This window comes from Gavialis gangeticus, unplaced genomic scaffold, assembly GCF_001723915.1.
Source record: "Gavialis gangeticus isolate Ggan-Ray unplaced genomic scaffold, GavGan_comp1, whole genome shotgun sequence".
NCBI lineage: Eukaryota > Metazoa > Chordata > Crocodylia > Gavialidae > Gavialis > Gavialis gangeticus.
In genome coordinates this window covers 42937898-42960781 of record NW_017728996.1, presented here as the reverse complement: position 1 = coordinate 42960781, position 22884 = coordinate 42937898, and the positions used below count along the sequence as shown (strand labels likewise).

At 42.8% G+C, this 22884-nt stretch overlaps 1 protein-coding gene across 3 annotated transcripts in view; it reads right to left on the bottom strand.

Moving 5' to 3' along the window:
• TLN2 (talin 2) overlaps positions 1-22884 on the bottom strand; it is a 313576-nt gene that overhangs the window by 156880 nt on the left and 133812 nt on the right. For all 3 annotated transcript variants that reach the window (XM_019504368.1, XM_019504369.1, XM_019504370.1), the window contains 8 exons: positions 19347-19514; positions 15900-16194; positions 12734-12900; positions 11717-11845; positions 9491-9604; positions 2135-2248; positions 982-1116; positions 164-292 (listed from right to left, as the gene is read on the bottom strand). In XM_019504368.1, coding sequence (XP_019359913.1) covers positions 164-292; positions 982-1116; positions 2135-2248; positions 9491-9604; positions 11717-11845; positions 12734-12900; positions 15900-16194; positions 19347-19514 — 1251 coding nt within the window. The remainder of the gene's footprint in view (positions 1-163; positions 293-981; positions 1117-2134; positions 2249-9490; positions 9605-11716; positions 11846-12733; positions 12901-15899; positions 16195-19346; positions 19515-22884) is intronic.

Genomic DNA, 22884 nt, shown 5'->3' with positions numbered 1-22884 from the left:
AAGACAGATTTTGAAAGGGCACTTACGTACATTGCTATTGAAACGAACATTAGATGGCTGATTTCACCAACACAACCACAGAATGTTGAATTTTAGTAGATAAGTCATGGGACACATTTCCTAAATGCAAGGCAGACCAAGCCTCTGCTTTACCACTAGTTACCGTTTCTCCTGGGAGTGGTTTTAACTGTCCATCAACAGCTGCCATCTTTGCATCTTGCAGTTCATTTTTGAGTGTCTGGACTGTATTCAAAGCAGAATCAATTTCCATTGGACCACATGCTTCGTGAGCCTATCCAGAAAATAGATCCACAGAAACTGTTATCATCATTAAACAGCCTTCCTACTTTCAAAAATGGGGACATGTATCTGCACTGGGACACAACCTAGACAAATTATGAAACCTCCATTCCTTTAAATCAGACAAACATTTGATTGAGGGATGATCCTGCCTCAAGTACTGTGTCGTATTGGAGCTCCTCTTATAGTCTTTTTGAGTCTTTTTCTACTATTTTACAACTGTCCCAAGCCACAGAAAGGAATGAGATCCAGTTTGCACTGTTGAGTTTCAATTTCCAGTTACTGTCTCATAACAACTTGGGGTATGTCTAAGTAGCAATCTAAAGGGTATGCTTGTAGATCTTGCACACATTGGTAAGCTAGTGGTAAGCTTAGGGACTGATAGCAGCATTCCTGTGACAACACAAAGCTCACTAATGGGCTAGTAGGCCACGTATTTATTCAGGGTTTCAAGCCCCCACTGAACCTGCTGATGCCACAGCTACGCTTATTGTATCCATTCTGTGTCTATACAAACTGCAATCAGACCGTTGGACTGCAGCATACATATAAAATTAGACTGAAAAGAAGGCAGCAATAAACCAAGAACTGCAAATGGCATTTCTAGCTACACACAAGCTTCAGTAAACCACATCTTATAAAATACAATGAAACTCTAGATGAACAGCAAAATTTACCCACCTTTTGGGAGGCAGTTCTTAACTCAGCTAAGCTGGTTGCAAGGTTCTTGGCACACTGACTTAGCTGCATTGCTGCAGCTTGGTCAGTCACTGTGGGTACTGCAGCTTTGGCTGATGCCACCATCTTACTTCCTGGCTATTTTAGGATTAGCAAAGAATGTGATTGATCAGTTCATGCCCATACACTTACATAAGTGCATCAAACATTAAAATAGGCCTATTATGAAAGAAGAATTAAGGAACTGAAATTTTTAACTGTGTTTTTTTAGGCTAGCAAATCATTAGAACCAATATCAATGTATACACTAGCCTCTGCCCCATCCCCATCTCACCCCCAATTTCTTTAATAATACGTTTAGCTTTGTTATAATCCTAAACAGCAATATCTCTGCAGTAGGAACAAACTTCGTTCTAGTCATTTTTCTAACGCAACAGGTACCAATATCTGACTGAGACCTCTGAGAGCTCCTATAATATAAACAATTTAATAAGAGAACTTTCAATATTAACTTAATAGATTACCATTCCTTGTGCTTGTTTGCTCAAACAAGCCTGGACAGCATATATGCCAAATTTATTTCAATATTTCTGAATACTTCAATTTTCTCTTAAAATACTAGTAAATGGGAACAAATAATTTAGGTAAACCATCACAAGTGGTAGTGTTAGCACACCTTGCTTACCATGGTATCCATGAATAGAAGCAGATGGATTGTCCCAATAATTTCAGTGGGAACTTCCAAACTCTATGCCCTTCCCTACCACCCCCCTTGACCCTTTCTTTTAAAGATGGTTTGGAGTAAGCATAGGGTGACTGCTTGAAATTTGGGTTCTGCCCAAAACTTTGATCAAGACCTTGGGATCTTGAACAGACACCTGAAAAATGTATATTCTACCTCCCCCATAAAGCCCTGAGAACTCTTGCTAAAATACTGTGACTATTAGCAGTAAGGAATTATAAAGATTCCTCATGGTAAATATTTCTCAAATTAAATTTCTTCTCCCAGTGGGTCACAATCAGTGAATAAATATATAGATCTCACTGTCATTCTACTGTTACAGCTATGCTTTTCAATGCACAAGTGAAGAGTATTCAAAACCAGGACAGAAAATGCTCTTGGGACAACCTGCAGAGTTTATTTGATGTTATTTACCTGAAGGAAGTTCTGGCTGGAATTTATCAGAGCAAGCTGAGCACTGAGATCTTCTGCCTGTGCTTGACTCCCCCTCACTCCCTGTACCAACTGAGGAATGTGGTCAGCAACGTTCTGGAGGAGGTTCACAAGGAAGGAAGTTTTAATACGAAATTAAGCAAATGCAGTACCAATCAAGCCTCAAAGTGCTGGAGAAAAGACCTATGGTTTTTATCAAGTATAATACCACTGAAATTTCCCATAAATCATTTTGGTCTCTATAGATTTTAGCGAGTACAAGTCAGGAAATTTCTTACAGTACATGGAGGATTCAGCCTTGCCACAGAATTATATGGATTAGCTTGAAGATTCTGTATCATGGATAAAGCTTTTCTTTAAAAATAGTCAGGATACACATTTTCAATTACATATTTTTTTTCTTTGCATAATACAATTATTGTTATAGACTCCAAATTGCTCATGTTAATAACTTGAGCATCTCAAGAATCTCTCTTCCTTCAAGGAAATTCCAGTTTCTCAAACTTTGGTATCTCATCTTATTTTTCTTTGACTTTGATTGATAAATGTTTAAAGCATAGTTGTGATATTCTGGACATGCATGTCGTTAAAATATTATTCATATTCCTGTCCAAGTATAAACTCATGTGCATATGACTCATCTTCTGTACATTTTTCTAGAATACTTTCCTCAAGTATTAATTTTTTTTCCTGAAGTACAGAAGCAGATTTCCAATTTCCTATTTGCTGCATAATAAATCAGTGTCAAGACCAAATTAGAATGAACTGCAATCACAGTGCTTTTGCATTTGTATTGAGAATGTATCAGCCTACAAGACATCTCTTTGATATACTCTGCCTTTGCAGATATGTTCAAGCTCTTTTATTTGTTCACCATTCTTTCAAGAGCAAGTGGTAAGTGTCAATGCCTTTTTTCCTAGAAGCTTTGATTTGCTCAGTGGTTGCATTCTTGATTTCTGCAGTTTCTCCAAGTAGAAGAATATGCCATTTTGCACTCAATTTGGCTTTCATTTCCCTAAAGGCCTTGAAACAACATTGTTCAGAAGGAGAAAGTAAGCTCCTAGCTGCAGGTAAAACTAAAGTACATGTCAATGAGATAACCTGCATCACAGCCTACAATGAAACAAATCTGAGGGTGTCTCTGTGTTCATATCTAAGCTCTATGCTGCCTGCAGCCTACTAGTTAGTAAATTAAGAATAACATGACGCATCACTATGTTAATTTCACAGGCTGGTTCAGAAAAGGAACTTAAGGGCACAAATTGCATGTCAGTCAAATAAGAGAACCACGTAGATAGTGTGTGGATACATGAAGTAATGGTTTTCTCTCATTACAAGGCCAGCCCCTAGCTACTTTAAAATCATGTGACAGGATTCTGACAGGGGGCCACATTAAGGCCGGGTCTCAACATCAGCCCACCCACCTGTCTGTGTGGGAGAGTCCACCCAATCTTTCCTGCCACAACTTATTGTTTGATAACTGGTGTAAAATGTGGGAGGCTGCCCATTTTAATGCCCTGATGCCAGGGGACATTGCGCATGGCTCTGTACCACCCCTATACTCTGTCCCAGGCCTTGCAGATGGCATTGTAAGTAGATCATAACTCTGGCCCGAGGCCGGGTTAGCTCTGCCCCTGGCTGGGCCTCTCCCACTCTACTCATGCACTCTGCCCCCTTTCACAGGGTCTCTTACATTGCGCCCCTCACTGGGCCACTCTCAACCTACTCTGCTCCACTTGAGCAACCCCCTGGGCCATTAGGCTTACCTACTCTCATGCTGCTCGGTGCACAGGCAGCACCTTTGGGTCGCTCGGCTTCCCTACTGTACGAGGCACCGACCTTATGCCCTGTCCTGTGTTCAAGTGCCTCTCTCTAGGCGTGCCTGCCTCCCTCACCACCACTGTCTGTCCCCACTCCTAATAACCCACTGACTAGTGAGGGCTGGGGTTATAAGGTGCCTTTCACTAGGGAAGCAACTGGCCTGGCATTTCTGGGGAAATGCCCTGCCATGGGTAGTCCTACCAGACCATCCTTCCCCAGCAGGGTGCAGTTTTCAGTCATACCCAGGACCAGGAGCCGCCTGCCATCCCTCACAGCTGCTGCCCTTACTTCCAAGATGTTCCAAGCAGCAGCTCAGCTGGGTGTTGTTATTCCGGCTGCCAGCAGCAGGCTGCTCTCAAACCTTAAAGTGGCAGGCACTAAGGGTGCCCAGCCACAAGGATACTAGTCAGAAATATCATTACGTCACCTCCTTCCAATTTCACAACATTTATGATGATCACAGAGCTTTACAGATGTGTATAAAAAGTGACTCTGTTCAAGCCATTTACGGGCTAGATTACAGTAGGTATGAACACATGTGAGTGTAGGTCTATTGCATCTTAGCCCCATTGTCAGTCTCTAATTTGACATGAAGTTAAGTGCCTAACAAGTCCCAATATAAAAGCAGAAGTTGACAGCCACTAGCGACAATTCCTTCCACTCACAAGATCTATTCAAACATTTTACCTGCATATCCCTGTCCTATATGGTGGACAAAAGTTTGTTGGCATAGTCTGCACATAGTGAACATACAGGTACTGTGGTAAGCACGGTCCTTCTTGATAAAGGTGCATGACATAAACGCTAATTAGTATTAGTGGTAGAAGATCTGTACTTCTGCTGCAGAGTGCTTTGGGGGTACAGCTGACCAGCACTAGCCACTGAACAGGAACTTTCTTGGACCTAATTCCACTGGCCAGCATCAAACATCTTCTCTTTCTCCAATAAGAATATGATGACCTTAAAAGTTTAAGAGGTAAGAACCAATTAAGCTGCAGAAAGCTTTGTACTGATACCTTAAGCATTATACTATTCATGCCTGCCTACTCCAAAGTAATTGTCCTTTGGCAGCTCTCATAAAGGACACAGACTGGGAAGGTGATCCAGTCAGTCAGAGTTTATACACCAAACTGCTTGTGAAGATTTCTTCTCAGGGAACCAATGTTAAGGCCCTGGGAGTGGCGTGAGATGCACGGGTGCAAGCCCATCATGCCCCTGCACCCTGAGCAACCCCCAGCAACCGCGGAGCACCCCGGCACCCCCCAGCACTGCTGGAGGTAAGCGGGGCCCGTGGTGGGAGGGACAGAGCCCAGCTGTGGGGCAGCTGAGTGCAGCTGAGGAGGGCCTCGTCCTGCCCTGGCTCCTACTTGCCCCAGCCCCCCAGGGAGAGAGAAGAGTGGGGAGAGGGTACTTACCTGTCCCTCTCCAGAAGATCAGGGTCCCCTAAACCCCTGGGTAGGGCCTCCCTTGACAGGGAGTAGCACAGTGCTGGTGGCGGGCCCACTGTGCATGCGTGGAGTTTAAAAGGGTCCGCCAACTGGAAAAAAACCTCAGTTTGGCCCCGGGAGCAGTGTGAGACGCACGGGTGCAAGCCCGTCGCGCTCCCACAACCTAAGGCTCCCCCAGCGACCGTGGAGCACCCTGCTGACCCCCAGCACTGCCGGAGGTAAGCAGGGCCAGTGGTGGGAGGGACACAGCCCAGCCCAGTCTGCGGGTCCCCCCCTGGCTCTTCAGAGGCCTCCACCCAGACGGAGCCGCTGGCTCTCAGCTGCAGGGGCTGCCTGACACTTTTTTAGGCTCTGGGGTCTGGAAGCATGGCCACCTTCCCTTGTGGGGTCTGCTGCCTTTTGGGGTCTCTGGTGCACCAGCTGGAGGAGCTCCAGGCTGCAGTCCAGAGACTCTGTGCCATCAGGGATGGTGAGTGGGAGATAGACTCCTACTGCCAGGCCCTTCACCCCCTGGAGACGGAGGGCAGACCACGGTCACCTTCCAGGACAAGGGAGGACTCAGGCACCTCCCATTCTGTCCAGCCAGAGGGCTGGACCAAGGTGGCCAGCGGCCCCAAGGCCCACCGCACCAAGGTCCCTACCTGCTGCAGCTTTGCGACAGGTATGAACCTCTTGCAGCCCCAGCAGAGCCTGCTAAGCTGCCAGCTCCTGCAGGCAACACAGGCTCAACTGTAGCTACTGCCCCCGCTCTTCCTAAGACAAAACGCAAAATGTCTGTCGTGAGAGACTCCATCCTGAGAGGGACTGAGGGGACAATGTGCCACCCCGACCCCTTTGTCTAGGAAGTCTGCTGCTTCCCGGGAGCCTGTATCCGAGACATTGTGGAGAAGATCCCTAAGCTCCTCCAGCTCACTGACCACTACCTTTGCTCCTTACCCACGTGGGCACAAATGACATGGTTCGGAGCAATACTAGCTGGGTCATGAAGCGCTACAGGGATTTGGGAGTGGAGCTTAATGGGTTGGGGACGCAGGTGGTGTTTTCCTTGATCCTCCCAGTTTCAGGCTACGGGCTAGGAGGGAGAGGAGGATCAAGGTACTGAACCAAAGACTGTGGTGCTGGTGTCATCAGGAAGGCTTTGCTTCCATGACCACAGCCCGCTCTTTGGTGAGAGAGGCAGCGAGCTGCTGGGAAGGGACGGACTCCACCTTTCTCCACTGGGGAGGAGGCTCTTCTCAGCCAGACTGGCTGGCCTGGGCAAGAGCAAAGGGACACTTGCGTGCCTGTACACAAATGCCAGGAGCTTGGGGAATAAACAGGATGAACTTGTCCTCCTGCTTCACACAAACAATTATGATGTCATAGGGATAACGCAGACCTGGTAGGACTCCACCCATGACTGGGCCACACGTATAGACGGCTATACTGTGTACAGGAGAGATCGAGTGGACTAAAGGGGTGGAGGTGTAGCTCTCTATGTCAAGGAAAGCTACGCATCCCTGCAAGCTGACACTGCCACCCAGGGTGGGCGACTGGAGACCCTCTGGGTTAAAATCCATGGGGAACACGGCACAGGGGACACAACAGTGGGAGTCTACTACAGACCCCCTACCCAGGATCAAGAGCTTGACCAGGAGTTCACCAGGAAATTGGGTAAGGCTGCACACTCCCAGTGCATGGTTGTCATGGGAGACTTCAACTACCCAGACATCTCATGGGAAGAGCGCTCAGCCAAATCTGAGCAGTCGCAAAGCTTCCTCTCATGCGTGGATGACCTCTATCTGACGCAAGAAGTCTATGGGCCAATGAGAGGTAAAGCGCTGCTCGACTTGGTACTGGCAATGGGGGACAACTTAACCAGCAACCTAATGATCGAAGGGAAGCTGGGTGACAGCGACCATGAGCTGATCACCTTCACCATCTGCCGTAAAGCTGGCAAGTCAGTCAGCAACACAGAAGTCCTCAACTTCAGGAAAGCTGACTTTGACAAGCTCAGGAGGCTTGTCAGTGAGGCCCTAAGGGACCATGACCGCAGGAGGAGGGGAGTGTAGGATGAGTGGTTTCTCCTCAAGGAAGCAATCATGGATGCACAAGCTAAGTCTATGCCATGTCTGAGGAAAGGCAGCAAAAGGGCACAGCAGCCCCCTTGGCTCTGCAGGGAACTTGTGGACCTCCTGTGTCTAAAAAGAAAGACCTACAAAGGATGGAGGACTGGATCCACCTCTAAGGAGGAATATTCTTAACAGACTGGCCAATGGCAACATCCTGAGGGATAGCTAGCATGGGTTTGTTGCGGGTAGGTCTTGCTTGACCAATCTTATTTCCTTTTACGACCAAGTGACCTATCACCTGGACAAGGGAGAAGAGATTGATGTCGTATATCTTGACTTCAAAAAAGCCTTCAATCTGGTATCCCATGATCACCTCTTGGCAAAACTGGCCAACTGTGGCCTCGGCTTCACCACGATCCGCTGGCTGAAGAATTGGCTCTGTGGTAGGACCCAGAGGGTGGTGGTTGACGGAAGTCAATTATCATGGTGCCTTGTGACCAGTGGGGTCCCTCAAGGCTCTGTCCTTGGGCCAACACTATTCAACATCTTCATTAATGATGTGGACATTGGTATCACTGGACACTGGAAGTAGATTGGCCAAGTTCACCAATGGCATCAAAGTCTGGGGTAAAGTGTCCACACCTGAGGATAGGAGGGTGATCCAGGCTGACCTTGACAGGCTCAGGAAATGGGTGGATGAGAACCTGATGGTGTTTAACACTGAAAAATGCAAGGTTCTCCACCTTGGGAGGAAAAGCCTGCAGCATGTCTATAAGCTCGGCAGTGCTATGCTGACTAGCACTATGGAGGAGAGGGACTTGGGGGTCAGGATTGACCACAAGATGAACAGGAGCCTGCAGTGTGATGCTGCAGCCAGTAAAGCGAGCAAAACCCTGGCTTGCATCCATAGATGCTTCTCAAGCAAATCCCAGGACATCATTCTCCTGTACTCAGCCTTGGTGAGGCCACAGCTGGAGTACTGCATCCAGTTTTGGGCTCCACAATTCAAAAAGGATGTAGAGAAGCTTGAGAGGGTGCAGAGGAGAGCCATGCACATTATCACAGGTCAGGAAAACAGACCTTATGATGACAGGCTGAGAGCTATGGGGCTCTTCAGCCTGGAAAAGCACAGGCTCAGGGGCGATCTGGTGGCCACCTGTAAGTTTATCAGGGGTGCTCACCAGGATCTGGGGGAACGTCTGTTCACCAGAGCACCCCAAGGGATGACAAGACTGAATGGTCAGAAACTCCTTTATGACCGTTTCAGGCTGGATATAAGGAAGAACTTCTTTACTGTCCGAGCCCCCAAGGTTTGGAACAGACTGCCGCTGGAGGTGGTTCAAGCACCTACTTTGAACACCTTCAAGAGACATTTGGATGTTTATCTTGCTGGGACCCTATGACCCCTGCTGACTTTCTGTCCCTTGGGCAGGGGGCTGGACTCGATGATCCTCCGGGGTCCCTTCCAGCCCTAATGTTTATGAAATCTATAAGGTAACCCTCTAGCAATACAGCTAAACTTCCAAGTCTAACAGCTTTGTGCCCAAATTCTCTGTTAAGTTCTGTTGGCAGGATATACTGTTGCTTTTTCTGCAGCAAATGCCCAAGGAAAGAAGCTGCATTTGCGGGAGGTTTATATGTTAGAGGTACTTGTGGAAGTCTTTACACAAATATTGCCAGAGCATTTGTAAAGGGCAAACTGCTGCTTTGTACATGTTTTAGCAGAATATTTCCAAGTTCTCTGTACTAAATTACAGTTAACAGGTGCTAACTAACTGCATGCAGTAAATAAAAAGATTTTTATGGATAGGTACAATGCTAGTACAGCTATAGAATTCCAACCAGATGCTTTGGCATCAGATGATAACACAGATCTTAAATATCCCCCTCCAAAGGGAGGGAGTGACTAAATTAGAGGAGATTAATTTTAGCTTCCTCAGAGTTAACTTCATTAAAAAAAGTGACACAGTTTACAGATTATCTGGCAACTGCTAGTTTCTTCTACCACAAAATATTACCTTGCAGCTCTGGACAAGTTGCTGGTGTGCTGCTGTATTCTTGTTGGAAACAGCTGCATTCTGAGAAGCTGCAATTGTCTGAGTAGCGGCAGCAGCAGCTTGTTTTGCTGCAATCTTTGGAGGATAAAAACAAACGGTTAAAAGACTTTCCTGAATAAAACTTGAGTAATGTATAGAAAGCAACGGTCAAGATGGATAGCAATGCATTTCACAACAGAACTAAATTAGACATTACTTTTTCTTGACTGACTTTGCTGTGTATAACTCATCGTCACTTCACTGAAGATGAAAACTGAAACAATCATTGCAACCAATCTTCAACGTGCTAATAACAAATGATAAACCACCTGACACCACTAGGATTTGAAATGGTTCCTTTTTCACATGATTAGTCTTTCATCACAAAACTTACCTGAAATTCCAAAAAGCTATACCTAAAACATCCTATGAAAATGCTAGGTTGCTGAATGTAAATGTATAGACCACAACAATGTAAAGCATTAGAAGTAAGCTACACTTGTCTGTGCAACTTCAGGAATCCTTTAAGAAAAGCCTCATCGCTCACGTCTAAAGTATTTTAATTGAAGTACAGGTGAAGTAGTAAAAACTTGGTTGGCTGTGTATGTAAATTTAGCTACAAGGGCTTTGAATTCAACTACATTCAATACAGAACAATCATGTATCAAATACATCAGGGAATCTGGTAAGGCCAACTGGCTTCAGATTTGAAGGAGAATTTGCCTCAAAGTCTTACTGTATGCAACGTAGTAAACAAGCTCTCCAGTTTAACTTAGAAGATGTGTCATTTGCAACTAGCCCTCTGAATATTTTGCTAAATGTCATAAAGATTTGGCAAGAGCAAATTCATCTGTCACAAAGAGATCAGCCTGATGGAGTGCAGCCACTTCCAGTGTGTTAAATTTAGAAGGGATCAGAAAACAAGAAGCAGTAACCCACTGTGCTAGATCAGCAGCCCTAAGAGCAATATCCTAAGTATACCTTAAAAAGAGTTCTTCACAGGAGCAAAGACCCAAATTTACCGAAACTGATCAGGGCCAAAAGGTAGGAAACTAAGGTGGTGATCATGAGGACAGAATGAATAGATCAGTTCAGGTGGGTCTAAAATATTCAGGAAGGGCCAGAATTCAAACATCTAATGTGTGTCTCTCTCTCAAAAATAAAATGCAGCAGCTTGCCAAGTACATTCCAGTACAGCACATTATTCTCAACACCACTCTCTAATTAACCCACAAATTAAAGACATTCATCCTAAAGATAAAAGCTTATTGCTTCACCCTTAACTGTTACTAAGCACAGATTTCCCTTATTAGTACATCAATAATATGTTTTTAGAGCAAAACAAAACCTTAGTTTCTACAAGAGTTTCTTATGCTGTAGCTACACATTTGGGAATGCAATGCGGCATCAGAACGAATTACTCAAGATTCCCTTCCTTTACATTGATACAACAGTTCCAATACCATACACTTTCCGAAGATGGCTACCTGCTAAGATCTTCCTGTTGGTTTCATCACAAAGCATTGAAACATTTTTGGGTTACTGTAAAAACATAATTGAAATAAGGAGACACAGGAGGCTCTTTATCAATTTGTTCTCCATTAAATTTGGAAATAATGACTTATCTAACATACAAGAGAATGCTGAAATTATCTTCAATGTACAGCAAACTGCCTTTTCTCCTTTGCAGTACCACTGGCTACTATGTAAGATTTTCATTTTTGGTTTTGTGTCTACTATACTTAACCTAATGGTCACCTCATCAAATTCTGTCTGAATTAAATGTCAATATAGCAGTCTCCTTTTGACAGATCTCTCTTTAACCTGTTTGTCACTGACAGCTAAGTTGCTGCCTGTTATTGGAAGAAAGACGTATGTATATATACTCATGCCCTCAGATTTCTGGAAGAGAATTTTCACATACTCTGAATGAGCCAAATGTAGCTCATTTGTTATGCTCAACTTCATATTTTATCTATTGTAGGTATTTTTAATAGCTGAAAAGCACCTAGAGATACTGATTTTTCTTTGCAATGGACTGTAAGCACCTTTTTAGGCCATCACATCCAGTTCCCTGCATTCACAGACAACGACAAGGATGTGTTCTCCAGTTCTTCTCACACATTGCAGCCCCAGAATGCCTGCTTAAATAAGTGCTTGCTGAAAAAAATGAGCAAAACAGAGTACACAATAGAGCTTAAGTCTGACCTCCAATCTGTTGACAATTTTCTTCTTGATGGCATTCTGGGCAGCTGCATTTGTTGCAACTCGCAGCCCCTCTGCTGCTTCTCTCAGTCTCTGCTGTTGATCTTCGTTTTCAGGATTTGCTGCAGCTCCCTACAAAAAGGTTAAAAAATAAAATATAAATATTCAGAATAGGCTCACATATAGATTTTAAAGGCACTACGGTTTAAATTCCTATCAAGCTCTATCAGATCAGTCTATGTTTGCTATTTAATTGCTTTACTTTAACATGAATTAAAGATAGTTTAAATATAGACCCATTTTAGGTAGAAAAAGTATCGCTGGTGTTATCTATTGCTTAACAAGTTAAACACTGTGAAAAAGACAGGAATACTTGGGTTCATCACCTACAGCAGTGAGCCAATTTACATCCATTATTCCTCCCCCACGTGCTGTCAATGTAGAATATTTGTCTTCTGGGAAATGTTTACTTCTGTTGGATAATTTCAGGTTAAAACTTCATGTAGACTGGGAAATTACTGTTTTGTAAATTGCTTACACTTTTCTCTAAAATGATATAGTAAACAATCGGCACCACACATAGTGTTTATATAAATATACTGTTTAAAGTTAACTTTTACATTTCCAGTTTAACAAGAGTTATAATCTGATTCTCAAATTATAGAAGCAGGACTTAAATTTGACAGTTCCTGTTTAAGGTATGAACACACATAGATAGGTAAATCAATGGCATTCACATCTGAGATGTCACCAATAAACATGAGAATAGTTTACGAATCTGAATAAATGATGAACTAAAATCTGATTGTACTGAACTTTTATTATAAGTTCCCAACTAAGTTGTCAAATGAAAAATAAGTAGTTATAAGCAGATCAGTTCTGGCTTTGCTACGTAACAATTTATATTTACAGAAGAGCAATAAGGCAAAAACACCTCCTCAGGTTAATACAGTTATGAAAAAATTAGGTTAATATTTAGTGCTTTTTGGGTTCTTCAGTTCACTGTTTCCTGGTATGTACCTTTGCAGCTTCCACCATGCGGGCTGTAGAATCTGCCAAAAGTTTAGCTGCAGCTAGAAGTTTCTTGGAGTTGTCCATGTCAATCTCAGCTTCAGCATCTGACCGCATGGCATTGACAAGATCAGAAGTAGCTTGAGCGAGGACCCTGGCCTGTCGCACCATTTCCCCTACGATATTAGCATGGCAAGTTAATATCCTTCTGCCTTCTGTCTCAATTTCAGTTTCAAAGACCACCCCAAAAGAAAAGAAAATAATAAAACCCAATGTCCTGATTTTTTTTTACATGAGAGAGTGCATAAGATAACGGTTCATTGCTTAGAACAGTGGTGCTCAACCCCTTCCCCAATACGGCACTGGTGTGGGTGTGGTGGGCACTAACTGGCAACGTGGAGGATGGTGGGGGTCAGTCCAGCAGCAACCCAGCCCCAGAGGGCCCATAAAAGGGGGTGGCCCAGTTCCAACCCCCCTGCAGGAGGAGGGTGCATGGCCTGGTTCTACAGGGAAAGGGAGTGTGGCTTGGCCCCATGGGGGGAACTGGCCTGAACCCAGGCCAGTGTGGGAAGGGGGTGGTGGCTTGGCCCTGCAGAGGGAAGGGGAATGGCTGATCCCCAAACAGCCCCACAGGGGGAAAAGCCCCAACCTAGATGCAGGGGAGGGGGCATGACCCAGCTGTTACTGGCAGCGTAGGGTTTGAGAATCTGGTGGGGTGGGAAGTGACTGTATTAGTGGCCACTGTTTCCACACCGTCAAATTTCCTGCACCATGGGGAGCCCCATGGGCCAGATGTGATGGCTCTGTGGGTTGCATTCAGCCCACAGGCCAAAGGTTGAGCATCCCTGGCTTAGAAGATTTAGAAAGAAACCTTTGCAGTTGGATAACAACAGAACTAATCAAGGAAGTAATAAGAAATACAGGGTATGGAAAATAATTGGCTTTGTTGCTTCTCCCTGAATAGAATAATTGAATATTTCAGGAAGAAGTAACTCAGCATCCATTCAGTTAAAATTTAAGGTTTCAGTTTGAAAGAGGGTATACATTTATAAGTCACATTAATACATTAAGCTTACTTATTTACCATGGTCAAGCACAGATGTGTTTCTGAAGTCCGTCAACCATTTTTAGAACAAATTCACTTTACGTGTATAACTGCTACTTCACCTAACTCAAACTGAATCCATCATAGCTTTCCAATTAACTGTTCAGCTTTTTTCCCCACCAAAGGTTATCCAAGTAGGCAGCAAGAGTTTAGTTGAAAGGCGAAGTGGTGTTTAAGGGGTCTCAACAGTATGTGGTTCAAAATAGCTCTGATATGCAAAAAGACATTCCAATACATCCCACACAGCAATACAAGTATCTGTGATACTGTGGGAAGTTAACAAAGTTTATAAACAAGTACTTCTTAGCATACTCCCCCTACCCCCATGCCACATCAAGAACAGTCGACTGAATACAGGACTTCCTAGAAACCTGTACAGATGTTTCCTAGTTTGTCATTTTTGTAGTAAAAACCTAACACAGTAAGCAGGGTGGCTGACATTGCATTTGACATAAGCCATTACAGCCTTGCTGTAATATCATCAAAGGAAAGAGCGAAAATCAAAGGAAGAACAAAAATACTTATCTATTATTTGAATAATTACAAGACACACCTTTTTTCTAACTCAAACACTTTGAAGTTTGCCCATTGGATCAAGAGTTCAACAAGCCGTCATTACAAAGCTGATGAACACCTCAAGTTGTTTGGGTCTCAGTATTCTATACTGAAAAACTTAGCAAAGCTCCACAATCACATGGCTGTCAATATTAACACTACCTGACGGCTTGACTGTAGTGATGTGGGCTACGAGTCAAAATACCAGATACATATAGTTTACATAGGCACACAGATAATTCACACACGTGGTATATACATACAGAAAAGAACATTTTGGTTGATGCATCTTAGTTTCTTTTGCAAGGTGCTCAATTAAAGAATTAGAACACTGTAGTGCAGTTCCCAATTTGAGGATTGGAGTGCTTAGTAATCAATATTTTTGCGATTCTTGATATCATCTCAGCAAACACCCCATCACTCATCAACTTTAATCAAGAACTTTCTTCCTTACATTAAAGCCACCAAATCTGCCAAACCTACTTTATTCACACTTTTTCTCATATCCAAGTATAATATGATTGATAGAACTAGGTCTATAAAAAACTCAAACCTCTGAAATATTGATGTCATTCTTACACGCAATATCAGTATGACTATAATGGGGGAAAGATTACTGATTTCACACAGTACATATAACAATGACCATAAAACAGTCATAGTGTAATGAATTATTTTCAGTTGCCTCAGTTTGTGTGAATACATTACACAAACAGAAGGGAAAAAAATAGGTAAACATGAGTTCAGAACCACAAACTTTCATATGGAATAAAAGTCTTGTGCTTCAAATATTAAGCTGTTTTAATCCTTTTATTAGCCAGCTAGATTTCAAATTGATGCTTTCCCTTTAATTATATTAAGACACCTCATAAAGCTCTTTACTTAGAATACTTTTGTTTCAGCTAATTTATTTTATATTTCTGTAAACAGAGAGCACTGTTAAGTTCATTACACTATCAAACGTTAGGTCTCCAGACCTAGATGGTTTCAAAAAAGCACATGATTTGAAAAACACAATGTAAAGGGTTAAAGTGTCATAAGAATCAAGTATACAATAGAAACAAAATTCTTGCCCTGAGCTATAGGCAGGTAAATACATTTTAGGGAACATAGCACTGGTAAAGACTAAAATAGCTAACTTATTGTTTAATAGTAGGCTGTTGTTAGATTTAGAGATATACAACTACTACATACTCTCATAATGTGGAGTAGTTCAGTTCAGCCAGACCCTCCCTTAACTGGCCCATCATATGTTTCGTTTCATCAGGCCTGATATTAGCTATGCCAGCAGAGCCCTCCTCATAACCGTTCTGTCACTTAGAAAACCCCTAAACATGCACTTATGGGTGTTTTGTCTATTTTATATTTTTGTTTGAACAGCTGATAAGGAGGCACTATCATACACCTTAAGAAGAATTTCTGACTTGCATTACTTAACATGCATATGTGTCTTCTCAGGAGGACATCTGAGTCAAACTATCCCAAAAGAAACAGAATCAAGGTAAAGCAGCTCACCAGCATCTCCCATTGAACTGAAGATACTTTCAGTCACACACATGATGGTATCTGTTGCCTGGTCATAGCGTCCAATGGGTTCTCCCCTGCTGGCAAACTGGCGGACATGCTGCAAGAGGTCATTCAGGGCCTGGCTGACTACATTGGCTGCTGCGCTGACCTGCTTCAGCAACTCAGAGTCATCTGTGGCAGCCTGACAGGCTCTGACACAATTCTCCACTGAACGATCCACCAGTTTCCCAGCCTCAATCAGCTGTTCCTGGCACACAGGGGAGCTGATGGTGGGACTCACAACCTACGTTGCAAGAGAACACAAGTTTTAAGAAAAGGTTTAATAGGAGGAAAGTTACCAAGTAACCAGTGACACATCCATCTCCTCGGTGCTCAAGATAGTGTATTTTATGTACCATTCTCCTATGGAAAATATGCTTGGGTCACTATACCACGTGAGCTACAATGAGTTTATCATACTGAACCAACTCTGTGTATGTTCAAGGTAGCTGTTTTCATAGTTTCATAGTTTCTAGGGTCGGAAGGGACCTGAGCAGATCATCTAGTTTTGATTAGTAGCAGATTATGTGTAGTGTATTTCAATTCAGCACATGGGAATCCAGATACATAGAAGCTGTCATTAGATTTGCACTCCCTGACAATGGCCCACCATAGTAGGAGATGTACAGCTATCTGCTATTATAAGAAAAAGCCACCAAAGCCGAGTAATTAATATTGTTCACTCTGGCCATCAACGAGTTAAAAATGCCCTAGCCTCTTTTCTGTCAATATTTATTTGGACTAGAGCACAAATAGAGAAATAGGGAGGATGGTTCTGAAGGGCAGGTGGGTCCCAAAGTCTTGCAAGCTAGCATACTTATTCTGAACAACCCTATATCTTAGAATTTCATATGGAGAACGATTACTACCATATATTAACTACCATCGTATATGGATGTTTTAATTGAAACTGGCATTGTAAAGTCTCCTAATGCCAGTCATTATTTTGATAAAGTCAAGAACAACTCTTGGATGAAAACATTCAAAACAGTATGCCAGGAAGTACAAGACAAAATGACAAGATAAGCAACCAATGAATGCCCACTAATAAGGCGCCAGATAATACAATTTAGGCATCTCAAATAAGCTACTGGCAAAGGAGTAAACTGCACGTGTAATTTCCCCAGTAGAAAAAAAAGGTGCCATGGAGTGCCTCATGCCTCCATAAAGAAATTCAGAAGCAGTAAGAACATCAAGTCTAATTAATTACAGCTCATACTTATTCGCTACAGAAGGCCCCTGAAACTAAAGCAATAAAGTAGAAAATATTGAAAATTTAATACAAAAATTGGTTTTTAATGTTATTATAATCCTCTTGGATGTTTTACAATAGCTGGATACTCATTTTCTAACTGCAATTAACTCTAAGGAAGCCAAACCTGCTCATGTCAAAGCAGGTACTCAGAATATGCAAATACAAAACATTTAAGATTTAAAACTAAAATTTCCCAGGGGCAAGTGGAGCACAGCAGCACCATTGCAGATGTGCTTTGTTTGGGTCTGCGCTCATCTATGCAATGCCCAGATCATGTCTCAGTACTCAGCCCAAATGATGTTCCCACAGGAACCATAAATTTGGCCAGATACGCTTAAGTCTCTGACTACAAACTTGGCTTGAATTTCAATTTAATGAAAAATTTCAGGTGAATATATCTTGGATATAGGCTTTGATGAGCATTTCACACAGTTTCAGAGGCAAGCTGTGTTTCTCAGCATATTTTCATCAACAGCAGTAAATCTCAAGCATTTTTCCTGAGGAACAATGGCAGCATTTCATATTCTCTAAACTGAGTTTTGATGTGCAGTTACTTAACTAGTAATCAAACCAGAAACACATTAATTAGAAATCATTATCATACCAATACATTAGAGCAGTAATTCCCGATCTTGCAACCCAATTCCAGCCTGAGCTGATGGATGCAACTGGATTTTGGGGGTTTTTTGTTTTTGTTTTTACAGTTTTAATTATTTTTTAAATACAAAAATTAGAAAATTAGAAACACAAAAACTAGAAATACATTTATATAAATAATACTCGTCAACCTGAACAATGTACACATCACAAATGCATTTTAATGTGGCTTATGAGCCTACTCAGAAGTGCCATGACCACCGGTTCAGAAGCTCTGCGCTGGTGATCCTACCTATTGGGAGATTCTGCAAAAGGGGAATATAAATGAAAGAAGACACTAAGAGCAGTCCAGCTGAGTGTGTACATATAGGGCCATGTGTTTGCTGTGCATATGCCAAATGGTCTGGCTGGGGTAGGGAAGGCTGGGGCCAGCATCCTGGGGCAGCAGCAGTGCTGATATGGCTGAATGGAACCTTGCTGGCAAGCCAGGACAGCCAGGCTCTGTTTCTGGTGGCATGCACTGCTACCATGTGCACCATACTGCTTTTTTTTTTTGTGACCAGGATCTCCCAATGTCAAATTAGCATTGAAACAAACATGTGCACGTGTGCTGCGGTGAGGTGCCACAAACCACATATAAGTGTTGTTCTGGATGTGCCCTAACAGTCCTTTTAATCACTGGCACAGTGTGCTGTATTGTGCAATGCTCACAAGTACCAGTGATAAATATGGGTGAAAAGAGTACAGACTTCCTTAGCTGTTCTGAGGGTGAAACTCAGGCTATTCTAGGCAGAGCTTCATCTTCTGGCAAAAGCTCTATTTGGTGTATGCACACATGCACGTGATGCAGTGCCGAGTGCTTTTAATAGAGCCTGGCACTGTGTCGCATGCATTTGTATAAACAGCTACATGTGTTTCTGCACCGAGAAAATGGTGGCAGTGCACTTTTGAACTAAAACACATTGAAGGTGTTTTAGTTTCAGGGCACATTGCCACCACTTGCTTAGCACTGACATGCATTTCGCCATTTATACAAATGTATGCAACAGTGCAGGGTGTGCCAGCTGGCGTGCTTAGCAAACTCAAGCGAGTCTGCTCTGATGCACTGGATTTTCAGCATGTTGGAGCAGACAAATGTATGTGTATAAATGCCCTATCACCCTACTAAGCTTGCTTAATAATTGTTTTCCAACTATTTAAGTTGGTCTAATAAAAGATATCAGATTCACCCAAAGAACCTTGTCTGCCTATCACCCTAGGTATTCACCAAGAGGGAACTGGCTCCTACCCTGGGGGTCTTTAAGAGGAGGCTTGATGCCTACCTAGCTGGGATCATTTGAGCCCAGTTTTTTCTCTTGCCCAGGCAGGGGGTTGGACTTGAAGATCTACAAGGTCCCTTCCAACCCGACTTCTATGATTCTATGATTTCAGCATTGCATTTGGAGTATTAGGAGAAAGCAAGAGGACTAGGAACACACTGTGGGGAATGCACTGTACTGGCTGTCCCTTCCCTGCCCAACCTTCATTAACATTGTAAAACTTACCTTGGCACAAGCCACAAGCTGAGAAGTGGAGAGTGCACATTGTGTGGCAGCAGCAATAACCCTGTTCTGCAGGACTGTATCCTCGGCAACTTGAGCAACATTCTTAGCCTTCAGTACCAACATGGCAGCAGCATTTGCAACAGCTTTGGCAAGACTCATCAGTACATCCTGGCAAAAGAAAGGGTAAAACTTGTTTTGGGTAAAACAAATCATTGCCACTGATATTTGGATTAGTTAAAATTGAACTCAAATGTCCTGATTTTAAGATGACTTAAAGTAGCTCTCATTTACAAAGGCAAACTGTGACAGACAATTAATGAAACATTGCTATTATCCAAAAAAGTTCTACTCTTTACAAGAGGACAGGCTGGGACAGGGGAGGTGGTGGGGGAAGCAGGGACGGGGGACATATGGCTTTATGGCCTGTAAGAGGTTACTGAACTAAGTCATCAAATTGCCATTTGGAAGTGGTTAGATTTATGGTGAAAAAATACAACATAAGAACAAAATATATGTTATTTAAGAGCTGCATTCTCAATTTCAACACACAGGACTATATTACTCGAAGAATATACAAAGTTAACTACTAGACATACCTGCTCAAAACTACCTATTTACTGGTTAAGTGGTGCAGAGTAGTTACATCTAGTACCCAAGGGAAGGATGAAGACTTCAACCAAAAACTGTAGCTCAGTTTCTTCCACTATACTAAATCCCAAGTACCATATTAATCTGAATACAAGACAAGGTTTTTTCTCCCACTTGCCATGGGGAAAAATGCCCGTCATTTTATAAGCACATAAAAGGACATCTCACTAAGTATACTGCCTATCTCTAAACTACTGCCAAAAATGCATGAGCTCAGCAATGGAAACCAACTACGAATAGGTTAATACAGTCCATCTCAATAAGATATATGGTACTGCCCATTAAGCACAATTCCCTTCACCAGTTACTCTTGGTCATGGTGAGTCACTACACTGCATACATTTTGGCGACTTCTTCACTCTCATAGCAGAGCTGTGCCTTTTTTTCTCTGTTTTCAATTATTCCTGTTTCTTCACCAGTCTTAAATGCCTGGCAAACATCACCAAACTGGGCCCCAAACAGTTCACCCAGAATCCCTCTGTCACCCCCTCAGACTAGTGCATATGATTAGCGTGGCCCTGCCTTCCATGAGTTGCAGGTAGACCCAGCTGGTTTAATACTTGCAATGCTATACTTCAGAAGACTTTTTTCCAGTTCCCTACTTAAGAAATTGCATTCAGTATGCTTCATTGTTTTGGTGGGATGAAGAACTTCCAAGTCACAATATTCTTTTGTTTAGCAATATGCTCTAACAGACAGTATGCGAGTGTAACTAACTATCAAGCTTACTAAGTGGGCAGATGCTGAAAGAGAAACTTTAACCTGCTACATCAATGCACTAACAAAACTGCTGCCTACAGGTCCAAAACTATGGCGTTTATACAGACATAGTGATTCTACAAAATAAAATGGTGAACCCTGTAAACAATTAGTATTAAAACAATCTCAATTTTATACAAAAAGATACTATGCCATTTGTACACTGAATTTAATTGGGGAATAAAGTAAAAGTGCTTAAGTCTCAAAGTTATGGTTAAAAAGAAAAAGCCCTCTAAAAAGACTAGAAGGCCAGAAAAATGTCTCTGTTTCTTCTTCCCAACTCTCAAAAATAGCTGCAATATTTGACTACATGAATGCAGATGGCTACAATACACATTAGAGGACAAGCTAGAACTGTCCAGACTTGCAGACGGCTTTATTGCTGTATAAAGTGTTTTAACCGGCCTTTAAGTTCTCTTGGCATATGTCCTGAAAACAGCACACTCTGGAGATCTATCTACTGCTGTAAATTATTTCCTTTTGGTTCTCACACAGATCAGCTCTTGGCACCAAGAAAAAAAATCCAGGTATGCTTCTATATAACATTTAACTTCTACATAACATTTCAAGGCAGTGGTTTTAAAATGCTAACGGCTATTACAGTATAAATCCACACAGGCAGCCTATTTTATTAACTGAAAATGATAATCTTCTTAAAGAGATCATGCTTTTTACAAGAATAATTTCATTCACATCAGTTTTTCCAAAGTTTTATACTTACAGACTCTACACAGAGATCAAATCTGATATAAAAGAGATTTTTTCAATTAAGCACTCATGTGAGTGTGCGCACGCGTGCACACACACCCACACACACACACACACACACAGAGCTGGGCAGCGCCTGGCGAGGCGGGTGCAGGGTCCCAGGAGCTCTGCCCCCTCCGGCCTGGTGGCGTAACTGAGGCTGGCCCCATCCCGGCCCCCCTGAGTGGTGTGGGGGCGGGGTTGGGGCCAGTTTGGGGAGGCAGCTGGGGCCAGTGTTGGGTTGGGGGGGTGGTGAGTTTCCTCCCCCCGCCCCTCCTCCCCACAGACTTTCTGCAGGGGAGCGCATGTGCGCATGCATGTGCACGCTCAGGCCCCCCTCCCTCTACAAATTTATTATTCCCTGATTTAAACCGATTTTTTTTTCTTTTCTTCCTTTTATCCTGATTTCAACCTGGTTTTTATGTTTGGAAGATAAGCTCCAAAAAATTCACGGAATTTTTTTTTTTTTTTAAATGAAAACTGAAAATGCGGAACACTACTTATGACATAATCTTTAACTAATCAATAACAAACTACTTTTCAGCAGGATCCTTGCCTCATTCAACTATTCATTATGGCTAGGGACAGACATTACACATTAACCAGTTTAAGTGATCAGAAACTGGTTTAAACATGTAACTGAACATAAATTCAGTGCACATAAAGTAGTTTCAAAATGGCTGAAACGGGTTTGAGATAAACCTGGTTGAATGTACTGTTGTATCAGACTTAACTGATTTGGGTCAAACTGGTTTATACAATGTCTGTCCTAGACCCCTACCTGGTTCAAGTTTAATCAGCCTGGGACAGACAAACAGAACAGTGTCAGCTTAGGGCTTTTTGAAGCTAATCAACAGGGCAGCTGGTAATGTCCCCCGTTCCTTCCTTGGAAAAAGCTGTTTAAGAAGAGCTTGAACTAAAGAGCCTTTTATTTTTTGATGGGCTGATAACACTGTGGTTATATTGGTCCTCTGGCTGGTTTGCAGGCAGGGACAGGGAGACTGAAAAGCTCAGTTATCATCAACTGATGCATGAGCTGCACCTCCCCCTCCCCCCGCCCTTCTCCCCTTAAATCTTCCCACCACTGGCTCCCCTTCAAAAAATATATAGGTTCTTATCAAGCCCTGGTCAGCATCACAGCATTCCCACTTTCTCCTGCACCCTCTTTCTCCCCACCACAATGGTTCTCAGCCTTGCTGCCCGTCTGTTCAGTTTCTCCTACTATATGCAAATATGAAACGTTTAAGACTTAAAACTAAAATTTCTCAGGGGCAATTGAAGCACAGCATCTCGACTGACAATTTTGCTATCTTTGGGTCTGCACTCATTTGTGCAATGCTCAGACCAGGTCTCAATACTCTGCCCAACTGATGTTCCCAGAGGA